This window comes from Scaptodrosophila lebanonensis, unplaced genomic scaffold (assembly GCF_003285725.1).
Source record: "Scaptodrosophila lebanonensis strain 11010-0011.00,11010-0021.00 unplaced genomic scaffold, SlebRS2 tig00000150-arrow-arrow-pilon, whole genome shotgun sequence".
NCBI lineage: Eukaryota > Metazoa > Arthropoda > Insecta > Diptera > Drosophilidae > Scaptodrosophila > Scaptodrosophila lebanonensis.
Window position 1 is genome coordinate 780,212 of NW_022060592.1, and position 21,919 is coordinate 802,130.

Genomic DNA, 21,919 nt, shown 5'->3' on the forward strand with positions numbered 1-21,919 from the left:
GCTTTGACTTGGTCCAGTTGGATCTGCTGCGTGACAAGTGTCACGGCTGGGTCGGACGAAGAAACTAGTGCCTCAAAATGGCACAGGTCATCGCTGACCGAAATGAATTCGTCCAACACCATTTCGATCGTTTTGGAAGCGATCCGAACAGCTGCTCGAGTAGACGGAACGGGTTTCGCAATTCTGGGCACCCTCACAGAGAGCTGTGGCGAACAGCTGGTCTTCCTTGGAGAAGGAGACGAAAAAGCGTTCACGGACAAATGTGATTTGGGGCTGCCCTTCTTGGCGGTGGAAGGCGAAGGTTTTTTCAACAACAAGCGTGAACCCGGACTGCTCCTCTTGGAGGTAGAGGGCGAAACCTTCTTCAACGACGACGGTGGTTTCGGAATAACCCCTTTTGACGTCGACGGCGAAACTGTTTTTACAAGGGACGGTGTCGGAACCGAACTGGATTGCGCGTCAGAAGAAGGAACGGCCAAACGCTGAGAAGTGGATGGGGCGACCGAGGTAGACGGATGGACTAAATGCTTCTTCGTGTCCTCCTCGCCTTCACTGGGCATACTAGGCTCTCACACGAGCCGGCTAGAGTGGGCCCACTTGAGGCAGGTCGGGTATGAGTCCGCCGGAAAACGGCGTTGCTGACCGCTTATGGCGCGCAAAATTCTGCGACAAGTTTTATTAACTGGCTTATGCTAGCTGGAGGTGCTGAAAACTTGTCGGACACAAGGTCACAAGAATATGTGTAGCCACCGAAATAAAAGAGAAAATGGATTTCGTTTTTTTTCTCTATGTTCGTTTTATTAAAATTAATTAAACACCGCGGCAGCAATAAATATATGTGCAATTAAGTTGCTGGACAGCTGCAGGCGGTGATATGCGACGAAGAATCCAAAAAATCCAACAGAAAAAAAACCCAAAAATAAATATAAATTAAAGCTGGATAAAATAACTGCCAGGTAGAGGTGCTGGAAAGGTTCGGGAAAAAGTCCACAAGGATATGTGTATTCACCGAAAAAATTTGGATTTATTTTTATTTGATTTTATTAAAGTTGCTGAAAAATCGCAGCAAAAACTACACGCAATTACGTTGATGGAGAAAGACCAGCTGGAGGCGCTGGTATGCGACAAGGAATCCCAAAGAAACATAAAAAAAAACAATAATAAATTTTATTTAATTTATTAAGTTACTTTTTGGGATAAAGTAACTGTATTTAATTTTATTAAGTGATTTCCGGGATAGCGGACCGCCAGTAGCAATTGGTCACAGTGATTATCGAAATTAATAATTCAGCTGTGACTCGTTACCGTGACCAAGTTTCTGGTCACACTCCAATTTCGATGATTGTAGCTTCCGATAACTGATTTTACACAAGTGTCATCACTTGTTTACCTTTAATGGGTAAGTAAAAATTTTAAGTGCAAAAACGCAATATGTTTTAATTTTCGCACAAGCGCCGACGCTGGATATCGCGCGGGCTATAAGGAATACCAACTGGAGTGTTGGCACGTAGCGGGGAGTCGTGGACCGACCGGTGAGTGTATAGGATTGTGTTAGTAATTAAATATATGAGTGTAAATATGTTTGTGTGTAAATATTATGGTTCGTATATTTAGTGCATGCAGATGTGTTTATAGCGGACTCAAATGTATATAGATATATATATATATATATATATATCAGCGTATGCGGACGTACGTTTGTTTCCGCTGCCGATATATGAAAACGTGTATAGATTTATACGCCGCGGATGTATATAAAGTGCATGTATATAAGCATATGTGGAAATATGTCTATTGTGTAATGTGCATGTATATAAAGTGCATGTATATAAGCATATGTGGAAATATGTCTATTGTATAATGTGCATGTATATAAAGTGCATGTATATAAGCATATGTGGAAATATGTCTATTGTGTGACGGACCATGCAAAAACTATGTGGTGTGAATTGTGCATTAGGAACGTGCAGGTAAAACAGGTGTGTTTCCCACTGGACACTTGTTGCATATGGGAAAGAATATGCGCAAGTATGCCAAGATGCAAACGCAAACGGACGGAGTTCGGGTTGAACCTGCTAATTGTTGCACTTCACTTTTCGTTTAAGCGGACCAGCGCGGTACCGGCGTTAGACGAGATGAGGCCCTTGGATAAGGGACGGACAGCGGGATGCTGTTCCGTTGTGGGGGTCGGCGGACAGACCGACAGTGAACAAATATGGCGTAAGTATCGCGCCACAAGTAAATAGTTTACTTAGCTGCTTCTCCTCGCAGGTATCCAACGCCAGGAACAAGCTGGGGCGAACGGTCGCAGGCTGCACAGGACTTGGAAGGAACAGGAGGTGCACCTGAAGATCCGGCTCGAAGGACAATGTTGGCGTGGGGCGTTGGGGGTGAAAGTCCAAAAACCGCAAGGGAAGTAAAATTGCGTCTGCTTTCCTTTTCACTGTGACGTGACTCGCACGTATATATATATTCTTCACTTGTATGACAATTTGAAACTAAACTTAACCTAATTGCAGTGGCGCTTAGCTGCCCATATGAAAGAGGGAGAGGCCGCCGACGCTAGCAGCGCTCTGCCAGCAGATGTTGCTGGCAAGCGTTGCCATGTCAACACTGGCAGAGTGCTGCCACATCAACACACATCATGTCACATAAATTTAATTATTTTTTATATACTATATTTTTATACTACTATTTGTGCAACATTCACATATTTAACTTGCATTTGCTTATCACATTATACTTATATATTGCACATCATATCACATAAATTTAATTATATATATACTATATTATACTACTATTGCACAACATTCACAAATCTAACTTGTACTGCTTATCACATAGTAATTATATATTGCACATTGTATCATTTAAATTTAATTACATTTATACTATACTATTATGCAACTATGTACAACACTCACAAATTTAACTTACCATTTGGTGCTGCTTCGGATTCTCCCCGCATTCCCTCCACTCTTTTAAAAGGGAAGGATTAAGACATTTGTTGAGAAAAATTAAAATACAAGGTGTATTCCAAAGTAAACAGGACTTAAAAAAAACAGAACAAATGGTTTATTCGGCAAAATCAATTTATTTTATTCAAAATAGTCTCCTTCTGCTTCAATACAGCTTTTTGCACGATCCAAAAGCATGTCGAACGAGTGTTTTAGCTCGTTGGCCGGTATGGCCGCCAGTATGCCGGTGCAAGCCTCTACATCTGCATAACGCTTTCCTTTCATGGGCAAATGCATTGTTCCGAAAAGAAAAAAACGGTGCCATATCAGGTGAACACGGCGAGTGGTTAATGGTTAAAATGTGATTTTTTGTCAAATAATCGGTCACAAGCGTCGATCGAATGTTAGATTCTGAGCAATTTATGGTCGTCAGTCAATTTGTGCGGAACAAACCGTGCACGCACCTTTCGTAAGCCCAAATGTTCGGTCAAAATGCAATAAATCGATGTTTTGGAGATGTTCAATTCCATTTCCATCAATTTCAATGATGATTTCGGCTGATTTTTTATGAATTCACGCAGTTTCGATGGAATTTTCGGTGATCGGTTTGATTGGCCCACATGTTGATCGTCATTTATGTCCTCACGCCCACTTTGAAAACGTTGAAACCACTCGTGCACTCTGCTACGGGATAGGTAATCATCGCCATAAACTTGTTTCGGTAAAAGTTTTACCAATTTTAAAACAAAAGCTTGGATCAGATGTGATGCCCTTTCGCGCATTTGCCGAAGCCTCAACTTTCGTTCTTGTTTCGTTTTGATAGCTCTAGATGTGGATGCCCTTTCGCGCTTTTGCCCTAGCCGCAACTCCCATTCTTGTTCCGTTTCTATGACCCTGCAAAGATCTTGCAAACTTTATTCGCGTTCATCGGCATTTTCAGCTGCAATTTTATACCCTGTACCCAAAGGATGAAATGGAATACTAAATTTGTGCGAATGTATGTAACAGGATCACAAGTCAGGATGACAAGTCGAATCGATATAGCCATGTCCGCTCGTCTGTCTGTATGAAAGCAAGGATTTCAGAAAGGAGCAAGATTAGTATAGCTATAAATATACAGAGGTGACACAGAAATCCCTTCCGCCCAAGTTTCGCCTTAAAACTGTTTCCCGGTGTCACAGAAAGAGCTTTTTCAAACCGCGTATGTTTTGCCTTGTTCAGCTGTCTGGCGCACAGCCTTCGACTCATTTGGGCTCCGATCGAGTTCCCAAAAGCGTTGAACTAATGTGTCGAGAGAACAATCACTAACTTGAGCGGCAACGTTAACGCTGAATTGTTGAGGAGGTATTTGCCCTGTATATCTACCAGCAACAACCCATCCCAGCAATGTCTTCTGCAACAATGGAAGACAAGAATTGAGCTCGATTTGCCCAACGCATAATAACTTGTAAAAAAGTTCAACGCCTAGGAGAATATCAACCTTGGCTGGCTTATAGAATTCTGGGTCAGCCAACTCAAGGTTTGCGGGTATTTTCCAATTCGATGTGGGCACAAAGTTACCAGGCTGACAAGTAGATATGGATTTAAGAACCCAAAAATCAGTGCCAAAGCTGTGAGAAATCAAACGAGATTGAATATCAGCGCACACCTTGTGCCTACTACCAGTAGTGGTTCCACCTGCCATTACAATACTCACAGCTGTGTCTTTACGCTTTAATCGAAGGCGCTGTGCAAAGTTCTCAGTCATGAGGTTCAACTGTGAGCCGCCATCAAGTAACACACGAGCAGGATGGTAATGGCCGAATCTATCTTTAATTTTTACCACTGCTGTGGTAAACGTGACCTAAGTACGCTTCTGGAGGTGCGACTGCGTGTGGAGTGGGTGAATTTGGCACAGCTACAGAGTATCTGTGCAACAACGAATGGTGTGGTTTTGAACACACCCGACACTTGGAAGCTTCGCAGCTGGAAACTATATGACCCACATTCAAACAATTGAGGCACATTTTTTGAGTCTTAGCAAACTCAAATCGCTGCATAACAGGTATAGAACCTAAGTAAGGGCAAGAATAAATAATGTGATCCGCAAAACTACAATATGTGCACTTCGAAATCGGTTTTGAAGGCTTTGAAGGACCCTTTGTGCAAGAAAACGAAGCTTTACTATTTCTTGCAGGTTCTACTCGCGGTTTATTTGGAACCCGAGTTGTCTCTTCAGCCGCTAAATATTGGTAACGCCTGTTTAACTGCTTAGCGCAGTCATCCCAAGAAGGCAACTTGTCATAATCGAGCTGTTCCTCAAAACGAGATTTGGTTACATGATCAACTTTGGCCATAACCATATGTATGATCATTGCATTCGAAATGTCCTTTTCACTTCCCAACGAAGTTAAAGACGCATAAATGGCAGAAACAGTGTCAATGATGGACCGCAAACTAGACGCATTAGGTTTGGTCATACTTGGGATGTCAAACAATTGCGAGATAGTGTCGAAAAATATCAAACATTTGTTGTCGTACACAGACTTGAGGGTAGCAATGGCTTTCGAGTAATTGCAGTCCGTTAACTGAAACGGTTTCACAACTCCTAGAGCCTCACCTGACAAGCACGATACCAAATGGTTAAACTTCTCGACGTTGGTCAACGAAGGATCGTCATGAAATAAGCACATAAAATTCTTAAATTCGGCATGCTTTCCACTGAATGTAGGCAGCCGCATTTTGGGTAACTGTGACCGTTTACCATCATAGAACAGTCATGAGAAGCCTCACTTTCAACTTTTTGTTTCGTTGCCTTCACATACAACGCCTTAGTTGAAATGCACAAATCCTCAAGTGGCCCTCTACTATCGTTACTTGGATTGAGACTATCCAAATCTGCCTGAAACGCCATAGCTTTCTTTATGTAATCTTCTAACAGCTCGAGACGACACTCGAGTTCCGTTTGTTCAAACGAAATTGTCTTTAACTGAAATGCTGTTCTCATACGAGAAATATCAGCGCTAACCTTATCAAATTTCTGCAAGCATTGTACTTGCTTCTCAGATTCCGACATGGTAGAGTATAACCAAAATAAACTCTAAGCAAGTTGCAAATCAAAGAGAATGAAAGCCGAACTTTCCTAACAGCCCTCGCAAATAACAACGCGCTAAAACAGCAAGAGACAAACTGAAATGCACGCAGATTACGTACACACACACTCAATACAGTATGCACGCAAGCAAAGTAGCAGTCCAAGCGACCGCACAAACAACAACGAAATCTGCCAGCAATCTCAGCTGTACTCAGAAAATAGGCGTCGATTACCGCAAGCACGCTTGTAGGCAACGCTAATCAAAACGGGTAGCGGGGGGAAGTTCGTTGGCCCAGCGACAAGTGTAGCCGAAAAAAGGCGCGCACAAAAGAGAGAGCGACAAAATTCTTTTACTAAATTGTGCAAGTATGTATGTACATGCATATGTATGATATGTATTTGTGCATGTAAAGTTGTTCAACAGAATAGTTGAAGTGCCAAAAATTGAGCCCGCATAAGCATACACGTACTATATATACATATGTATGTATGTACGTATGTGACTAGGTTTTAGACAACTTTCGCTTGCAAAAATTTGCAGCAATTAAACTTCTTAGAGCTTTATGCTCAATTGTTGACACAGAATACCTGTAAGCTCTCAAAAGATTCCACCGAAACTTCCCTGGATTCCGAGCGACGATCACCCGATCACCATTAGCCAAGCCAAACGACAGTACCACAAGTAGGGCAGACAGCAGCTCCACAGTCCAAACGAGCAGTTGTAGTTGATGGTTACCAGAAAGGCACCAAGCTCCAAATCCAAATAAATGTATGTATATGGTATCCAAACGACACCAGATCCAAATCAAACGAGGTACTAATCACACGACCGCGCACAAAAACCAAGCCACAAAGACCGCAAACAAACGAGAAAATAATCTTAAGAAAACCGAGGTCCCTGCTCGGGCGCCAATGAAAAATCGCTAGCTTTTTAGCGATTGCAACAAACAATATTTAACTAGTTATTAAATGAGACGCGGTATTCTTTTAATTATTAATATGGCTTTAATGGCTTGGAAAGTGTACAGACGATGTTGAACGTGCGAGTATTACTTAGCGAGGTTCACAGTGCCGATATTAATTAGCGAGTGATTTTGCCTGCTGCCGCTACAAGTCAGCGGACCAGCACAAGAAAAACGTACAAAGAGAGCGCCACAGAGAGTGCAGTAAAGGGCGCAATAGAGAGTGCAAAGGAAAGGGTTAGAAGCTAAGTAGGGTGCTCCAACAATACATATATAAAAGACATGTTTAAGTACAGTAGTGGTTACTGTTGTTGGTGCATGTGCAGTCTGCAAAGGGACAAAGTTTTGCCTGTTTGACTCACCGCCAGATATGGGCTGCGTGTCTGCTGGCCCTGGATGTCGGATCGTAAGCCCCGGTGGATTCATGAACGCTGGCTGGGGTGGCCTTGCCCCAGCGGAACAGGCCGGAACCAAGCCCAACTCCTCCAATTCTGCTACCTGGCGTTTGAATTCTGCCACAGTATGGACATCTTGATGCCGTATCCTGATGTTGATCGCCGGCCGGCTATTGCTATGGATGAGCCTCAGCTGATCCTCCCCAGGCATGTCGACATCGAGCATCAGTTCCAGCTTCGCCTGCACATAGGACGACGTGAGGGGCCGCCGGATACGCTTTCAGTAGTTCCGCGCGGAAATCGGCCCACGGCTGGGTCGAGTTTCGCCTTGTGCGGTCCCACGTCAGTGCCGCGCCCTGCAGGATATTGGGTAACATCGGCACCAAACTATCTACCGACTCTCCACTCACTTCTGCTTTCTCTTTCAGCCTGTGCAGAAATGCTCGTGGGTCCCCGCTGCCATCGGAATGTACTCCCCATTGTGCCACCTCCCCATCGGAAGCGCCCATTGGTAGACGAATTACTAGCTATGGTCCGAGCGGTCCGATAGCGCGTACAGCACACCCATAGTGCTGGTACGTAAGAAGAATGGGGCGTGGCGGATGTGCATCGACTACCGCCAGCTGAATGAGCGCTCGGAGCCAGACGCATACTCCATTTCGAGAATCCAACATATTCTCGAACAGCTACGACAGGTGAAATACATCAGCAGCATCGACTTGCGAAACGGATACTGGCAGATACCCATGGAGCGAGCCAGTCGTAAGTATACCGCATTCACAGTGCCTGGACAGGGCCTTTTCTAATGGTGGGTGACGCCGTTTGGCTTGCACTCGGCCTCAGTCACCTTCCAGCGGGCGTTAGATAGCGTCATGGGCCACACGCGTTTGCCTATCTGGACGACATAGTTGTGGTTGCGAAGACAATCGAAGAACACCTATGGGTGGGTAAATCAAGATAAGTGTGAGTTTTTCCGCAGGTCTATACGCTACCTGGGGCACCTGGTGACAGAAGACGGGATACAGACGGATCCAAAAAAGGGGGCAGCCATACATGAATTGAAGCCCCCAACCAACCTAAAACAGCTGCGGCAGTACATCTGTGCTGAAGGAGTGCCACGACGATCCAACGGCTGGGCATTTGGGTATGGTATATGGTAAAATTGAGTTAAGTTAGTCGAAGTACAGCCACGAAGGCGGACAGATGCATTTTGTAGAAATCTTAAGTTAAGCAACACGAAGTGTAAAATTATTCATAAGCCACGAGGCGCAATAAAATTATAAGGCACACATAAATATTGAAACGCAACCACCCAGCGACTTCCAAGCTTTATTTCTTATTTGGTATCGAGGCTCCCCTATGTCCTAGGCAGGTCAAGTTTATTTTTATCCGCCCCCCCCCCCCCCACTCATCCGCAATTCGTGTTTTTTTTTATAACTTCCGTAATTCTTGGACTTTTGAAATCAATTTTGGTAGCTACATCCAGTAAGTGCTTATGTGTCCGTGTGCCAAGTTTCATCATGGTAGGTCAATTCTAAAGAAAGTTATAGCCATAAATAAAATCGTTGCCCTTGCTCTGCTTGTAGCTCTGCCCGCAGCGCTACCCTGTTGCTTGTTGTTGTTGTTCCTGCTTTGGTTCAAATTTGCGCTGCATACATACACGCATATAAACACGCAAAGACACGATTTTGATGTAAATGTATGCTGTTGAAATTGTATATGAACATGTCTTAAATTTAATTAAATAATTTACTTAATATAATTTTTTTAAATCAATGAAACAATTTTTTTTTTCTTTTTTTCCTTTTTCCGTGGAAGGTACACGTATTTAAGAGTTGAGCTCGCTCGACTTTAGCATTCCTTTCTTGTTTTAAGCCTGCTTCCCCCCTTTGGAGCTCGAATTTTCCAAAAGCATTTCTTAGTGCGCACCAACACTATGATGGATACTATGAAAGGATTCTTAAGTCCAAATTTTAGCTTCCTAGCTTTTACCGTTTGGGCTGTGCGTTGATCCCCAATCAGTCAGGATAAACTGTTTGATATAAATAGAGATAATACAACGTTTTAAGATAGACTATGTGCAAAAAAGAAGAATAATTATAGGAGTATACCCTAATCTTAAATTCACGTTTGTGTTTTTCGTGACTTTTTGAGTCAATACGATCAGTCACGAACTCGGAATTTGAAACACGGCACTCGTGTCAATGCCGTGCAGCGATGCGCCACGATCAAAACGCACTGACAATGCCCATCTCAATTTGCTAGAGTAAAACTTTCGGTAGTTGAATCCACCGATTCTATCGATATCGATACAACGAAGTTTAAATGCAATAAACAGAATATTTAAATAATAACATCTTATAATTTACTAGCAGGTCTTGCCCGTCTTTGCGGGCTCAGTATTTGTGCTTACAGTTATACGTTTATTTACTATATAATATTTCTCTTCCGACACTCTCTAAAGTTTCTAAAGAGTTCATTTCCCAAATAGCAAATTACTTTGGTACGATTCGAGAGCTAGGCCATAAAGTACAATAAATACTACAAGTATGTGTGGTTATATGTGCATACATGCATATGTATATTTATGTAAATAGTGTGATAGGAACCAGCTTAACGGAACAAGCTTAACGCTTAATGTATCTCAGAATTCTTCAGAATACATTTGTAGCGTTGCTGACGCAACCATCTAAGACAAACGGTAAATCGCTTATAAATATGCGATCAGCAGAGGTCCTAGAGATGGGCATGTGTCGATGGGCATAACGAATCCGTATGCACGGTGAATGGATACACAAATTTTTCATTGTAAATCGAATAATTAGGAGAATGTCGATTTGTATTTAATTTATGCTTGTATACATGTGTATATGGTAGTCCAATTTCTAAGAACCGATATATGTACATGATATTACTTTTTCGTAAAATATTAATTTATTTTATGCAAATTAACATTGTTATTTTTTGGTTATGCGCTCCAAATGCCTTGCTTTTTTCAACAATAACAATGTTTTAAGATAGACTTGGTGCAAACAACTGGAATAAATATAGAGTATTTCCTAACTTTAAATTACATATATTTTGCTCGTATTGTTTTTGTTTCTATCGCATTTTCACGTTCGAGTCTTTTCGTGCTTTATTGTGTCAACACGAAAACTCACGAAATTGGAATATGAAATACGGCACTCGTGTCCATGGAGTGCAGCGATGTGCCACGAACAATAAAGAGCACCGACTTTGCCCATCTCTGTTTGTGTCTGTGAGTGTGTCACTGTGTAAGTGTGTGTATGTGATGTCCCCAACTGTTTGATATTTTGCGCTCTTTGTTATTTATTGTTGGTGCACCTGGCAAGTAAAAACATATTTCTATGTTTCGAAAATCGTTGAATGCCAATTTGTAGATATAGTTATATATATACCAAATTTGAAATCGATCGGACAACATTAATAACACAAACTATTCATTTGAAAAAAAGTGAAATATAAAAACCCCAATAATTCAAGCTCCAAGACCAATTTCAAAAATCCGATTGTGGATTTTTCATACAAACGTTGGAGCTTGTTTTCCACCTTTTGGAGCTCGAATTTTCCAAAATCTTATCGCTTATAATCTTATCGCCAGCCTACACTATGAAAGGATACTTGAGTCCAAATTTCAGCTTCCTAGCTTTTACCGTTTGGGCTGTGCGTTGATCACCAATCAGTCAGTCAGTCAGTCAGGACAAACTGTTTATATAGATAGGGCACCTTTTGGAATTTGCAACTCCCAGTAGTGTTGTTGCATAAATTAATTATATATTACTAAAATTAATAAACAAAGGCTGATGAGACAGAATAACTCGGTTGTCTGCACCCGAGCCGTCAAAGTGGTATAAATATACATCACAGGTGCAACGAGCGATTAATGCACATGTCTATTCATCGACGAAGTACACTCCGTTTGAAATTATGTTTGGCGTCAAAATGCGCAATCTGATCTGGAAATTCTCCAGGACGAGTTACTGTAAGGCGTTCAGGATTGCAGGATGAACGAACCAAGTGAGAAAGCTCAAAATTGCTACAAGAAGAATTTTGACAAAAAGCGCCGAGATAATGGCGGATTCGACGTGAAGAAAGATGCAGAGTTCCAGGGCTCGCATCAGACTTCAACTTGTACTGATTCTATGAATCTGTGGCGTTACATGGGTCAATATTATTATGGGTTCATATTATTAATTTTAGTTTGTATGTTTGTTTGTTTGTTTGATTTGAAAAGGCTCCGAATCTACTGGACCGATTTAATGGATTCTTTCATTGTTGGGAAGCTACACTATCGACGGTGAACATGGCGACAGAGCTGCAGGCAGCGCATGAGCAGCGATTTTACTTATGGCTATAACTTCTTCTGAATTGACCTATCACGGACACATTAGTACTAACTGGATGTACCTACCAAAATTGATTTCAAAATTCCGAGAATTACGGAAGTTATAAGAAAAAACACGAATTGCGGTGGAGTGGGGGGTGCATCGAAAAAAAACTCAAACTCGTACTTTCTCGGTCTTAGGAGAATACGGAAACCAAGTTTGGTTATTCTAGCTCTTATACTTTCTGAGATCCTTGCGTTCATACGGACAGACAGACGGACAGACGGACGGACGGACAAGGCTATATCCACTCGGCTTCTCATCCTGATCAAGAATATATATACTTTGTGGGGTCTGCCACGCCTCCTTCTGTGTGTTACATACATGCGCACAAAGCCAGCTAGCTAGTACAGCCTTTCACCCTTTGGGTACAGGCTATAAAAACTCCTGAATAGCATGCTGTTAGTTCATACTCATCCTCGAAACATTGTCACTTTAAATATTAAGGCAATATCTGTTCAGTGTAATTGTTCAAGCAACTTTAAATTACATTTTTACCTTAAAGTGAATACAACAAAACTGACTCACAAGATAAAACCACTCAAATAATAAATAAGAGCGTTTTCAAGATTACACCAATAAAGTTTCACTCACAATCTCAAATCTCAAATGAAACATAATTGGCATCAACGTTCAACGTACCAAAGAAAAATAACTCAACATACACTGCACATCATGGCACCGCAACCCAGCAAACGCGCTCGCGAAAATACAAATACTGACCTCAAGGAGGGCCGTCTGTCTGATGCGCTATCTTCGAAGATCATGGTAATGCTAAATTTGCGCTTTGAAGAGCAAGCCAATCTCATCTCCACTAAAATGGGAGATGCCGAGCATGCCTCTCCGGGTTGCTGGAGCGCCTTGATCATATGGCAGCGGAGGTGAAGCAGCTACATGAGAGGGTGAACTCACTGGAGCGCGAGGTCGGGGAGCTGGCGGCATTGCGAGAGCGGGTCGGTGGGCTGGAGGCGAAACTTGCTTCTCAGCACAATGAAAAAATTGCATGTGACCTGCGGATACATGGAGTGCCCCACGCTGAAGGCGAAAACGCAAGAGCACTTTACAATGCCCTCTGCTTCGCCATCAATGTTACACCACCGCCGAGGATTCGGGAAATTTTCCGTGTGAGCAAAATGCAAGTATCAGCGGTCGATCCGGACTTAATTGTTAGCTTTGATAACTTGCAAGAAAAAGCCACGTTTTTGAGGGCTGTCACAGCTTTCCGTCGCACCGTAGCGTTCTCTCTTGTTTAAATTGCAAAAAGTGGGCCGACGTCTTATACCGTTTCCACTTCTTATACGCATCGTCTCTACTTTTAATTGCACTATCGATATCACTGTTAAACCATGCATGTTTAAGAAGCTTGATAGTTTTCTGTCGCAGAGGCACAAAAGTGTTGACTAGATGCTGAACGTTCTCATTGAACAGTTCAAGCTGCTCATCTACAGTGGGCTTAGTGTATATATCATCAAAGTTTAGGTTATCGCAATAGTCAAGCAGTAACCTATGGTCAATGTTCCTGAAGTCCCTATACGTAATTAAATGGTCACTTTGTTCTAAAAAGATATCGTACGTCAAGAAAATCATGTCGTGCTTGGAAAAGGCTGATACTAAGAGCTGGTCAAAAAGGAGAGTTTTGTTGGTGTCATTAACGAAAAATACGTCAAGAAGCGTATCACAGGTATGAGAGAAGTGTGTGGGTTCAATGGTGTTTACAAGTTTCATCCCAAGGGATACCATATCATCCTTTAGCTGTCGTTCCGTGAGCATATTGCTGTTGAGGTCTCCAGCCAGGATAATATTAGCGTACTTCATAGACACAGAGGAAACAAGATAGAACGCTACAGTCGAGCAAGCCCGACAGTAAAATAGCCTGTACTCTCCACAAAAAAGAAAAATTTAAAAAAAAAAATTAAAAAAAAAAAAATTTAAAAAAAAATAAATTTAAAAAAAATGAATGAATGAATGAATTAATTAAATTAAATTAGAATACATGTTTATGTTCAGTTTTAACAGCATACATTTACATCACGTACCTATGCGTGTTTATATGCTTGTATGTATGCAGCACAAAGTTGAACCAAATCAACAACAACAGCTGCGGGCAGCGCTGCCGACAGAGGCAGCGCATGAGCAGCGATTTTACTTATGGCTATAACTTTCTTCAGAATTGACCTATCATGAAATTTGGCACACGGACACATTAGTACCAACTGGATGTACCTACCAAAATTTATTTCAAAATTCCGAGAATTACGGAAGTTATAAGAAAAAACATGAATTGCGGGGGAGTGGGGGGGTGCATCGAAAAAAACTCAAACTCGTACTTTCTCGGTCTTAGGAGAATATGGAAACCAAGTTTGGTTATTCTAGCTCTTATACTTTCTGAGATCCTTGCGTTCATACGGACAGACAGACGGACAGACGGACGGACGGACAAGGCTATATCCACTCGGCTTCTCATCCTGATCAAGAATATATATACTTTGTGGGGTCTGCCACGCCTCCTTCTGTGTGTTACATACATGCGCACAAAGCCAGCTAGCTAGTACAGCCTTTCACCCTTTGGGTACAGGCTATAAAAACTCCTGAATAGCATGCTGTTAGTTCATACTCATCCTCGAAACATTGTCACTTTAAATATTAAGGCAATATCTGTTCAGTGTAATTGTTCAAGCAACTTTAAATTACATTTTTACCTTAAAGTGAATACAACAAAACTGACTCACAAGATAAAACCACTCAAATAATAAATAAGAGCGTTTTCAAGATTACACCAATAAAGTTTCACTCACAATCTCAAATCTCAAATGAAACATAATTGGCATCAACGTTCAACGTACCAAAGAAAAATAACTCAACATACACTGCACATCATGGCACCGCAACCCAGCAAACGCGCTCGCGAAAATACAAATACTGACCTCAAGGAGGGCCGTCTGTCTGATGCGCTATCTTCGAAGATCATGGTAATGCTAAATTTGCGCTTTGAAGAGCAAGCCAATCTCATCTCCACTAAAATGGGAGATGCCGAGCATGCCTCTCCGGGTTGCTGGAGCGCCTTGATCATATGGCAGCGGAGGTGAAGCAGCTACATGAGAGGGTGAACTCACTGGAGCGCGAGGTCGGGGAGCTGGCGGCATTGCGAGAGCGGGTCGGTGGGCTGGAGGCGAAACTTGCTTCTCAGCACAATGAAAAAATTGCATGTGACCTGCGGATACATGGAGTGCCCCACGCTGAAGGCGAAAACGCAAGAGCACTTTACAATGCCCTCTGCTTCGCCATCAATGTTACACCACCGCCGAGGATTCGGGAAATTTTCCGTGTGAGCAAAATGCAAGTATCAGCGGTCGATCCGGACTTAATTGTTAGCTTTGATAACTTGCAAGAAAAAGCCACGTTTTTGAGGGCTGTCACAGCTTTCCGTCGCACCGAAAAAATACCACTAAATTTAAAAATGCTTGGCTTTGACTCTCTGGCTCCCATTTATGTAAATGAGCAGCTTACTAGGGAGAACTATAATATATTTAAAGAAGCTATGAAACTCAAGAAACAAAAACATCTAGTTGCCGTCTTCACACGTAGAGGATTGGTGCATGTGAAGCATAAGGAGAGTGAGAGTGCGCGGCTTATTCAAAGCAGAGATGAGATTTTTAAGCTCGCTCGCGTTGATGGGTTTCCCTTTCCTGCCTCTTCTACATGTAACTCTCCCTCTCAACCAAACTCTAGTTCTAGCTAAGCGAGCTTTTACAAGGTTCAAGTTTCAGCTAAGCTTAAATGTAAATGTACGTAGTTTAGTGTGCATATTGTTAAGTCTTGTTGTTTTTTCTATAGTGCGTAGGCGGTTGTTTGTCTTATGGTTCAAAATAACTTAAGACATAATTCCACAGCGAACAGCAAAACCATAATTAGGGTTCTTTGCAAGCAAAAGAAGGGTATACATATATGTCATATTAATGCACAGAGTTTATCAAAAAAGATGGATGAGTTCAGATATTGGTTTGTTAACTCCAATGTAGATATAATCTGTGTGTCTGAGACGTGGTTTGTGACTTGTCTTAGTAATAATTTTGTATGTTGTGATGGTTACAGTGTATATCGCTCTGATCGTGAGGGGCATGCGGGGCGTTTTGCCATATATGTGAAAAATAATCTTAAATGTCGTGTTATTTGTAAACAGCCCATGGGAAGTACCATTGAGTATTTGTTTCTGCACATCTCAACCCACATAAATATGGAAAACATCCTTGTCGGATGTGTATACAGGCCGAATAGGCACACTGAGTACAATGAATTTTTGGATGTTTTTATAGCCTGTACCCAAAGGGTGAAAGGCTATACTAGTTTTGTGCGCATGTATGTAACACACAGAAGGAGGCGTGGCAGACCCCACAAAGTATATATATTCTTGATCAGGATGAGAAGCCGAGTGGATATAGCCTTGTCCGTCCGTCCGTCTGTCCGTCTGTCTGTCCGTATGAACGCAAGGATCTCAGAAAGTATAAGAGCTAGAATAACCAAACTTGGTTTCCATATTCTCCTAAGACCGAGAAAGTACGAGTTTGAGTTTTTTTCGATGCACCCCCCCACTCCCCCGCAATTCATGTTTTTTCTTATAACTTCCGTAATTCTCGGAATTTTGAAATAAATTTTGGTAGGTACATCCAGTTGGTACTAATGTGTCCGTGTGCCAAATTTCATGATAGGTCAATTCTGAAGAAAGTTATAGCCATAAGTAAAATCGCTGCTCATGCGCTGCCTCTGTCGGCAGCGCTGCCCGCAGCTGTTGTTGTTGATTTGGTTCAACTTTGTGCTGCATACATACAAGCATATAAACACGCATAGGTACGTGATGTAAATGTATGCTGTTAAAACTGAACATAAACATGTATTCTAATTTAATTTAATTAATTCATTCATTCATTCATTTTTTTTAAATTTATTTTTTTTTAAATTTTTTTTTTTTTAATTTTTTTTTTTAAATTTTTCTTTTTTGTGGAGAGTACAGGCTATTTTACTGTCGGGCTTGCTCGACTGTAGCGTTCTATCTTGTTTCCTCTGTGTCTATGAAGTACGCTAATATTATCCTGGCTGGAGACCTCAACAGCAATATGCTCACGGAACGACAGCTAAAGGATGATATGGTATCCCTTGGGATGAAACTTGTAAACACCATTGAACCCACACACTTCTCTCATACCTGTGATACGCTTCTTGACGTATTTTTCGTTAATGACACCAACAAAACTCTCCTTTTTGACCAGCTCTTAGTATCAGCCTTTTCCAAGCACGACATGATTTTCTTGACGTACGATATCTTTTTAGAACAAAGTGACCATTTAATTACGTATAGGGACTTCAGGAACATTGACCATAGGTTACTGCTTGACTATTGCGATAACCTAAACTTTGATGATATATACACTAAGCCCACTGTAGATGAGCAGCTTGAACTGTTCAATGAGAACGTTCAGCATCTAGTCAACACTTTTGTGCCTCTGCGACAGAAAACTATCAAGCTTCTTAAACATGCATGGTTTAACAGTGATATCGATAGTGCAATTAAAAGTAGAGACGATGCGTATAAGAAGTGGAAACGGTATAAGACGTCGGCCCACTTTTTGCAATTTAAACAAGAGAGAACGCTACAGTCGAGCAAGCCCGACAGTGTAATACCCTGTACCCAGGTAAACTTCCGTCACTGAGTTATATGCGCCCAAAGCAGCAGCAAAAAGAGGAAGAAGAAGAGCGAACTTGTTGCTGCAGTTTGTGGGGGTTGTACTGGCGAGAATTTGTTTCGCTAATAACTTTTCTTAGAATTGACAGAGACGGACGGACATGTCTAGATCGATTTCTCTCGTCATGCTGATCAAGAGAGATGCTTCCTTATGTATGTTACATACTTTGCACAACCTAATATAATATAAAGTTTTAGCTTTATGTGTGTACGTCAATATGATGTCCTAGATTCAATCCTAAAAGTGAAGTCCAATGCTATAGGCCTAGACGAGTTAGATCCCAAATTTTTAAAGTTGCTGCTTCCGAATACTCTAAAATATATTACGCACATTTTTAATACAGCTCTTACAACATCCTGCTTCCCAAATAAGTGGAAATTTGGAAAAATTATCCCTATTCCGAAGGGAGGAGATGATTTTAGGCCAATTTCAATCTTGCCTTTCCTATCAAAAGCACTAGAACATCTAATGACGTACCAAATGACCAACTATATGATAGGAAATTCACTCTTGAACGACAAGCAATCGGGCTTTAGAAAGAATAGGAGCTGTACCACCTCTTAAATAAAAATCATTGATGGCATTCGCACGCAAATGGACAACAGTATGGTAACCTTCTTTACCCTTCTTGACTACTCCAAAGCATTTGATACCGTAAATCATTCCATACTATGTACTAAATTAAAAAGACTATATAATTTCTCTGACACTGCAATAAACTTAGTCCAGTCGTATCTGTCCAATCGCCACCAAGCAGTTGTCACTTCGGATTGTTGTTGGTCTTTTTTGTTAATTAAATGTGGAGTCCCCCAGGGATCTGTGCTAGGCCCATTTCTGTTTTCCTTCTATGTAAATGACCTTCCATGTTGTGTGTCAAACTGTGAGTTACATATGTATGCAGATGATGTCCAAATGTATGTGAGTCGTCCTTTAAGTAGAATTGTTGAATGTGTAAGTGCCTGTAATGACGATCTTTGTGAGATACATAAATGGGCGTGGTTAAATGGATTGGAAGTAAACCCGAAAAAGTCAAAATGTTTAGTGATATACAAAAAGAAAGTAAATACACTCAATTTAGAGAAACTGAGGCTAAATAATGAGCATATGGTATTGAAATCTTCGCGAACTGTGATGCTGTAAGCCTGAATAAAATTAAAGTAGCCTTTAATAGCATAGCGCGATTCATTTTTGACATTAGAAGTAGACAACCCATAACGGCGTACGCAAACAAGATATACAATCTGACCCTCAACTCCTGGATAAAACTGAGAACTTTAATTTTCTTGCACAGAATTATAACACGCAGAGTACCGAGTTATTTATATGAAAAAATCACCTTCTCCACGTCGAGAAGAACAAATAATTTAGTCTGCATAAGATATAAACTAGCCAGCTCGGTAAGGCACTTTTTTATATACGCTGTTCGGCTGTGGAACGATCTTTCACATAACCTGAAGACAATTACCAGCGAGACGCACTTTAGACTTAAAACTCAAGCACACTTGAAATAGTACTTCTAAATTCTCTTCAACACACAAAACGAAATAACTTTAGAAATTATTAATTTAAGTAAACTATTAATATAAAATAAGAAATAATAATTAAAGCTAAGGCAAATTGTGAAACTCTTAAATGTAATTGTAATATTAAATGTCAATTTAAACTAAATTAATCCTGTAATTAAATTAACAATTAACTGAATGAAATGAATATGTAATGACTAGCGTAATAACTAAAAAGTAATCTCGTACTTGTAACTCTAGGATAAGTTAATAAATAAATAAATAAATAAAATATTGTTCAAAAGCCCCCAACCAAATAAAAAACAAGTGTCCCGACTTTGAGATACTCTGTACATATGTTTAGAACAATTATAGAAATTAAAAAAAATAAGAGAATTACACAAAAAATTTTCAAATTTCCAAAATACACATTTTCTGCGTATTTACATAAGACATCTGGGACTAAAATTTGGTGCCCGTAGGTCTTATAGTCTTTGAGATATAGGCGATTATACGAATGGAAAATCGGGAAAATCCCAATAGGGGGGAAGTGGGGGGAAATCAAAAAAATAAAACAAACTTGCACAGCGTACACATATAACGCAACTTTGTGCAAAGTTTGGTGTCTCTATCTCTTATAGTCTCTGAGATCCAGGTGTTCATACGGACGGACAGACAGACAGACAGGGCTAGATCGACTCGTCTCGTCATGCTGATCAAGAATATATATACTTTGTGGGGTCTGCCACGCCTCCTTCTGTCTGTTACATTTTCAGCTATGCAAACCTAATATACTCTTGTACATTTTATGTACAGAGTATAAAAATTTTAAAAATCATACCTATTACAACACACGCACACTTAACACACATACACCCTTCTTTTCGCTATGAGTTACTAAGAAGGAGTGAAATTTATTTTGGATATTATTATTTTAATGATTATTTGTTCGTTTGCCAAGTTTCATTATCATAGACCGAATAACAAGGAAGTTACAGCCATATATGTATGTATTTATATATAACCAACCACTGGCCGCAGCTGTTGTTGTTGCTGTTTTGCCTGCAACTGCGCACATACACACCCAGCTAAACGACACGCGTTTTGCTAAAATCCTTCATAATAATAAACTCATACAGCTCATATTAAAAACGTCCATACAATTGCCCAATAAACAACGAAATATTCCTAAAGGAAGTTTGTTCAATTAAAACGTGGTGCAAGAAAGTCAGAGTTGAAGGAAATGTCCCCACCAACATATATTTTACTCACATTCACATTTGGCAAGATGATCCAAGGGCCTGCGTTAGCTTTGGTGCCTAGGCGGTTAGTTCAATGTACTATTTTTATGCAGTTTAACACCCTATGCGTGAGTTCGAACCACGAAGGAAGAAAATCGATCGAAACATTGTTTTCGATCGAGAGAAATCGATCTAGACATGTCCGTCCGTCTGTCCGTCCGTATGGATGAACGCGAGGATCTCAGAAACTATAAAAGCTAGAATAACCAAAGTTGGCATCCAGATTCTCCTAGGTCCGAGTAAGGACGAGTTTATTTTTTTTTTTTAATTTTCCCCCCCTTCCCCCGCTGCAGAATTTCAATAGCGTCCACATTTCAAATGCTACCTAAACCAAACTTTGCACACATAATTTATAAATAAATATCTACTGTTGTTTTATTGAATTCTGTCAATTCTAAGAAAAGTTATTAGCGAAACAAATTCTCGCCAGTACAACCCCCACAAACTGCAGCAACAAGTTCGCTCTTCTTCTTCCTCTTTTTGCTGCTGCTATGGGCGCATATAACTCAGTGACGCAAGTTTACCTGGGTACAGGGTATTCCACTGTCGGGCTTGCTCGACTGTAGCGTTCTCTCTTGTTTTTGTTAATTTTACAATTAAAATGAGGCCACTTACTATGATTCAATAACTATTTAATAACCTAATTTAAATAACAAAGACTTGAGTTGTCCATCATGCTCTTGCTCTCTCCTTTTTGACTCATTTTACGCTCTCAGCTATCTTAAATAAGTGAGCGAGTGAATCCAGCATGCTCTAGTGCTCGTTCTTTTTGATTTGTTTTTCACACTCAGCCATAACGGTAAAAAAAAGAATAACATTGAGTTACTGAACTCGTCGAAAAATAATCAGCGCATATTAGTGTTATTAAATGTATGTTGTGTAATAGCTGTGAAGCAAGAGGGTGATTCTGTGGTGTAGAGGTTTCAGATGCGATGGGTTCTCCACGCATCGCGTGCTCCCTGAGTTCAGTTCCCCGTGAGGAATCGTGTTTTTCAACGCGCGATTAAATTTTTTTAAATGTATGTACTCTGTATTTTTATGAAAAATCTCTATATATGTATATAAAACAGTTTGTCCTGACTGACTGATTGGTGATCAACGTACAGCCCAAACGGTAAAAGCTAGGAAGCTGAAATTTGGACGTATTCTTTTATAGTGTAGGTGCCTACTAAGAAGGGATTTTGCAAAATTCAAGCTCCAAAGGGGGGAAAACGAGCTCCAAAGTTTGTTTGAAAATTCTGAATTTCTGCACCGATCAACTTTATATTTGATTTTTATAATCTATAAAAGAATACAAACAAAACTGCATACTCGGATTTTCGAAATTTGTGGTGGAGCTTGAATTATTGGGGTTTTAATATTTATTCACCTTTTCAAATGAAAAGTTTGTGTTATAAATTTTTTCCGATCGATTTCAAATTTGGGTAATATAATCTACGTAACTAAATCTATAACTTTGCGTTCAAGGATTTTCAAAATATGCATTCTACAAATGCAGGCAGAACAAACAATACAAAATATCAAACAGTTGGGGACAACTTAGTATACATACACACACACACACATACAAGCAGCTGTTCGT

At 40.6% G+C, this 21,919-nt stretch overlaps 1 protein-coding gene and 1 long non-coding RNA gene across 4 annotated transcripts; both read left to right on the forward strand.

Annotated features, from left to right (window-relative positions):
• The first annotated feature begins 1,392 nt into the window (after positions 1-1,392).
• Positions 1,393-3,091, forward strand: LOC115629452. Of its 2 annotated transcripts, XR_003995916.1 has the most exons (4): positions 1,393-1,532; positions 2,106-2,220; positions 2,272-2,461; positions 2,520-3,091. It is a non-coding gene; the product is annotated as an uncharacterized LOC115629452 (long non-coding RNA). The 2 variants fall into 2 exon arrangements; XR_003995915.1 differs by lacking the exon at positions 1,393-1,532 and having other exon boundaries at positions 1,802-2,220.
• A 3,882-nt stretch (positions 3,092-6,973) lies between these two features.
• On the forward strand, positions 6,974-8,757 carry LOC115629459. Of its 2 annotated transcripts, XR_003995917.1 has the most exons (3): positions 6,974-7,760; positions 7,819-8,152; positions 8,234-8,757. XR_003995917.1 is itself a non-coding variant. In XM_030525927.1 (2 exons), exons 1-2 carry the CDS (start codon positions 7,392-7,394, stop codon positions 7,903-7,905), a joined length of 456 nt encoding a protein of 151 aa, XP_030381787.1. In that variant the 5' UTR covers positions 6,974-7,391; the 3' UTR covers positions 7,906-8,757. The 2 variants fall into 2 exon arrangements, 1 of the variants encoding a protein (XP_030381787.1); XM_030525927.1 differs by having other exon boundaries at positions 7,819-8,757.
• The last annotated feature ends 13,162 nt before the right edge of the window (positions 8,758-21,919 follow it).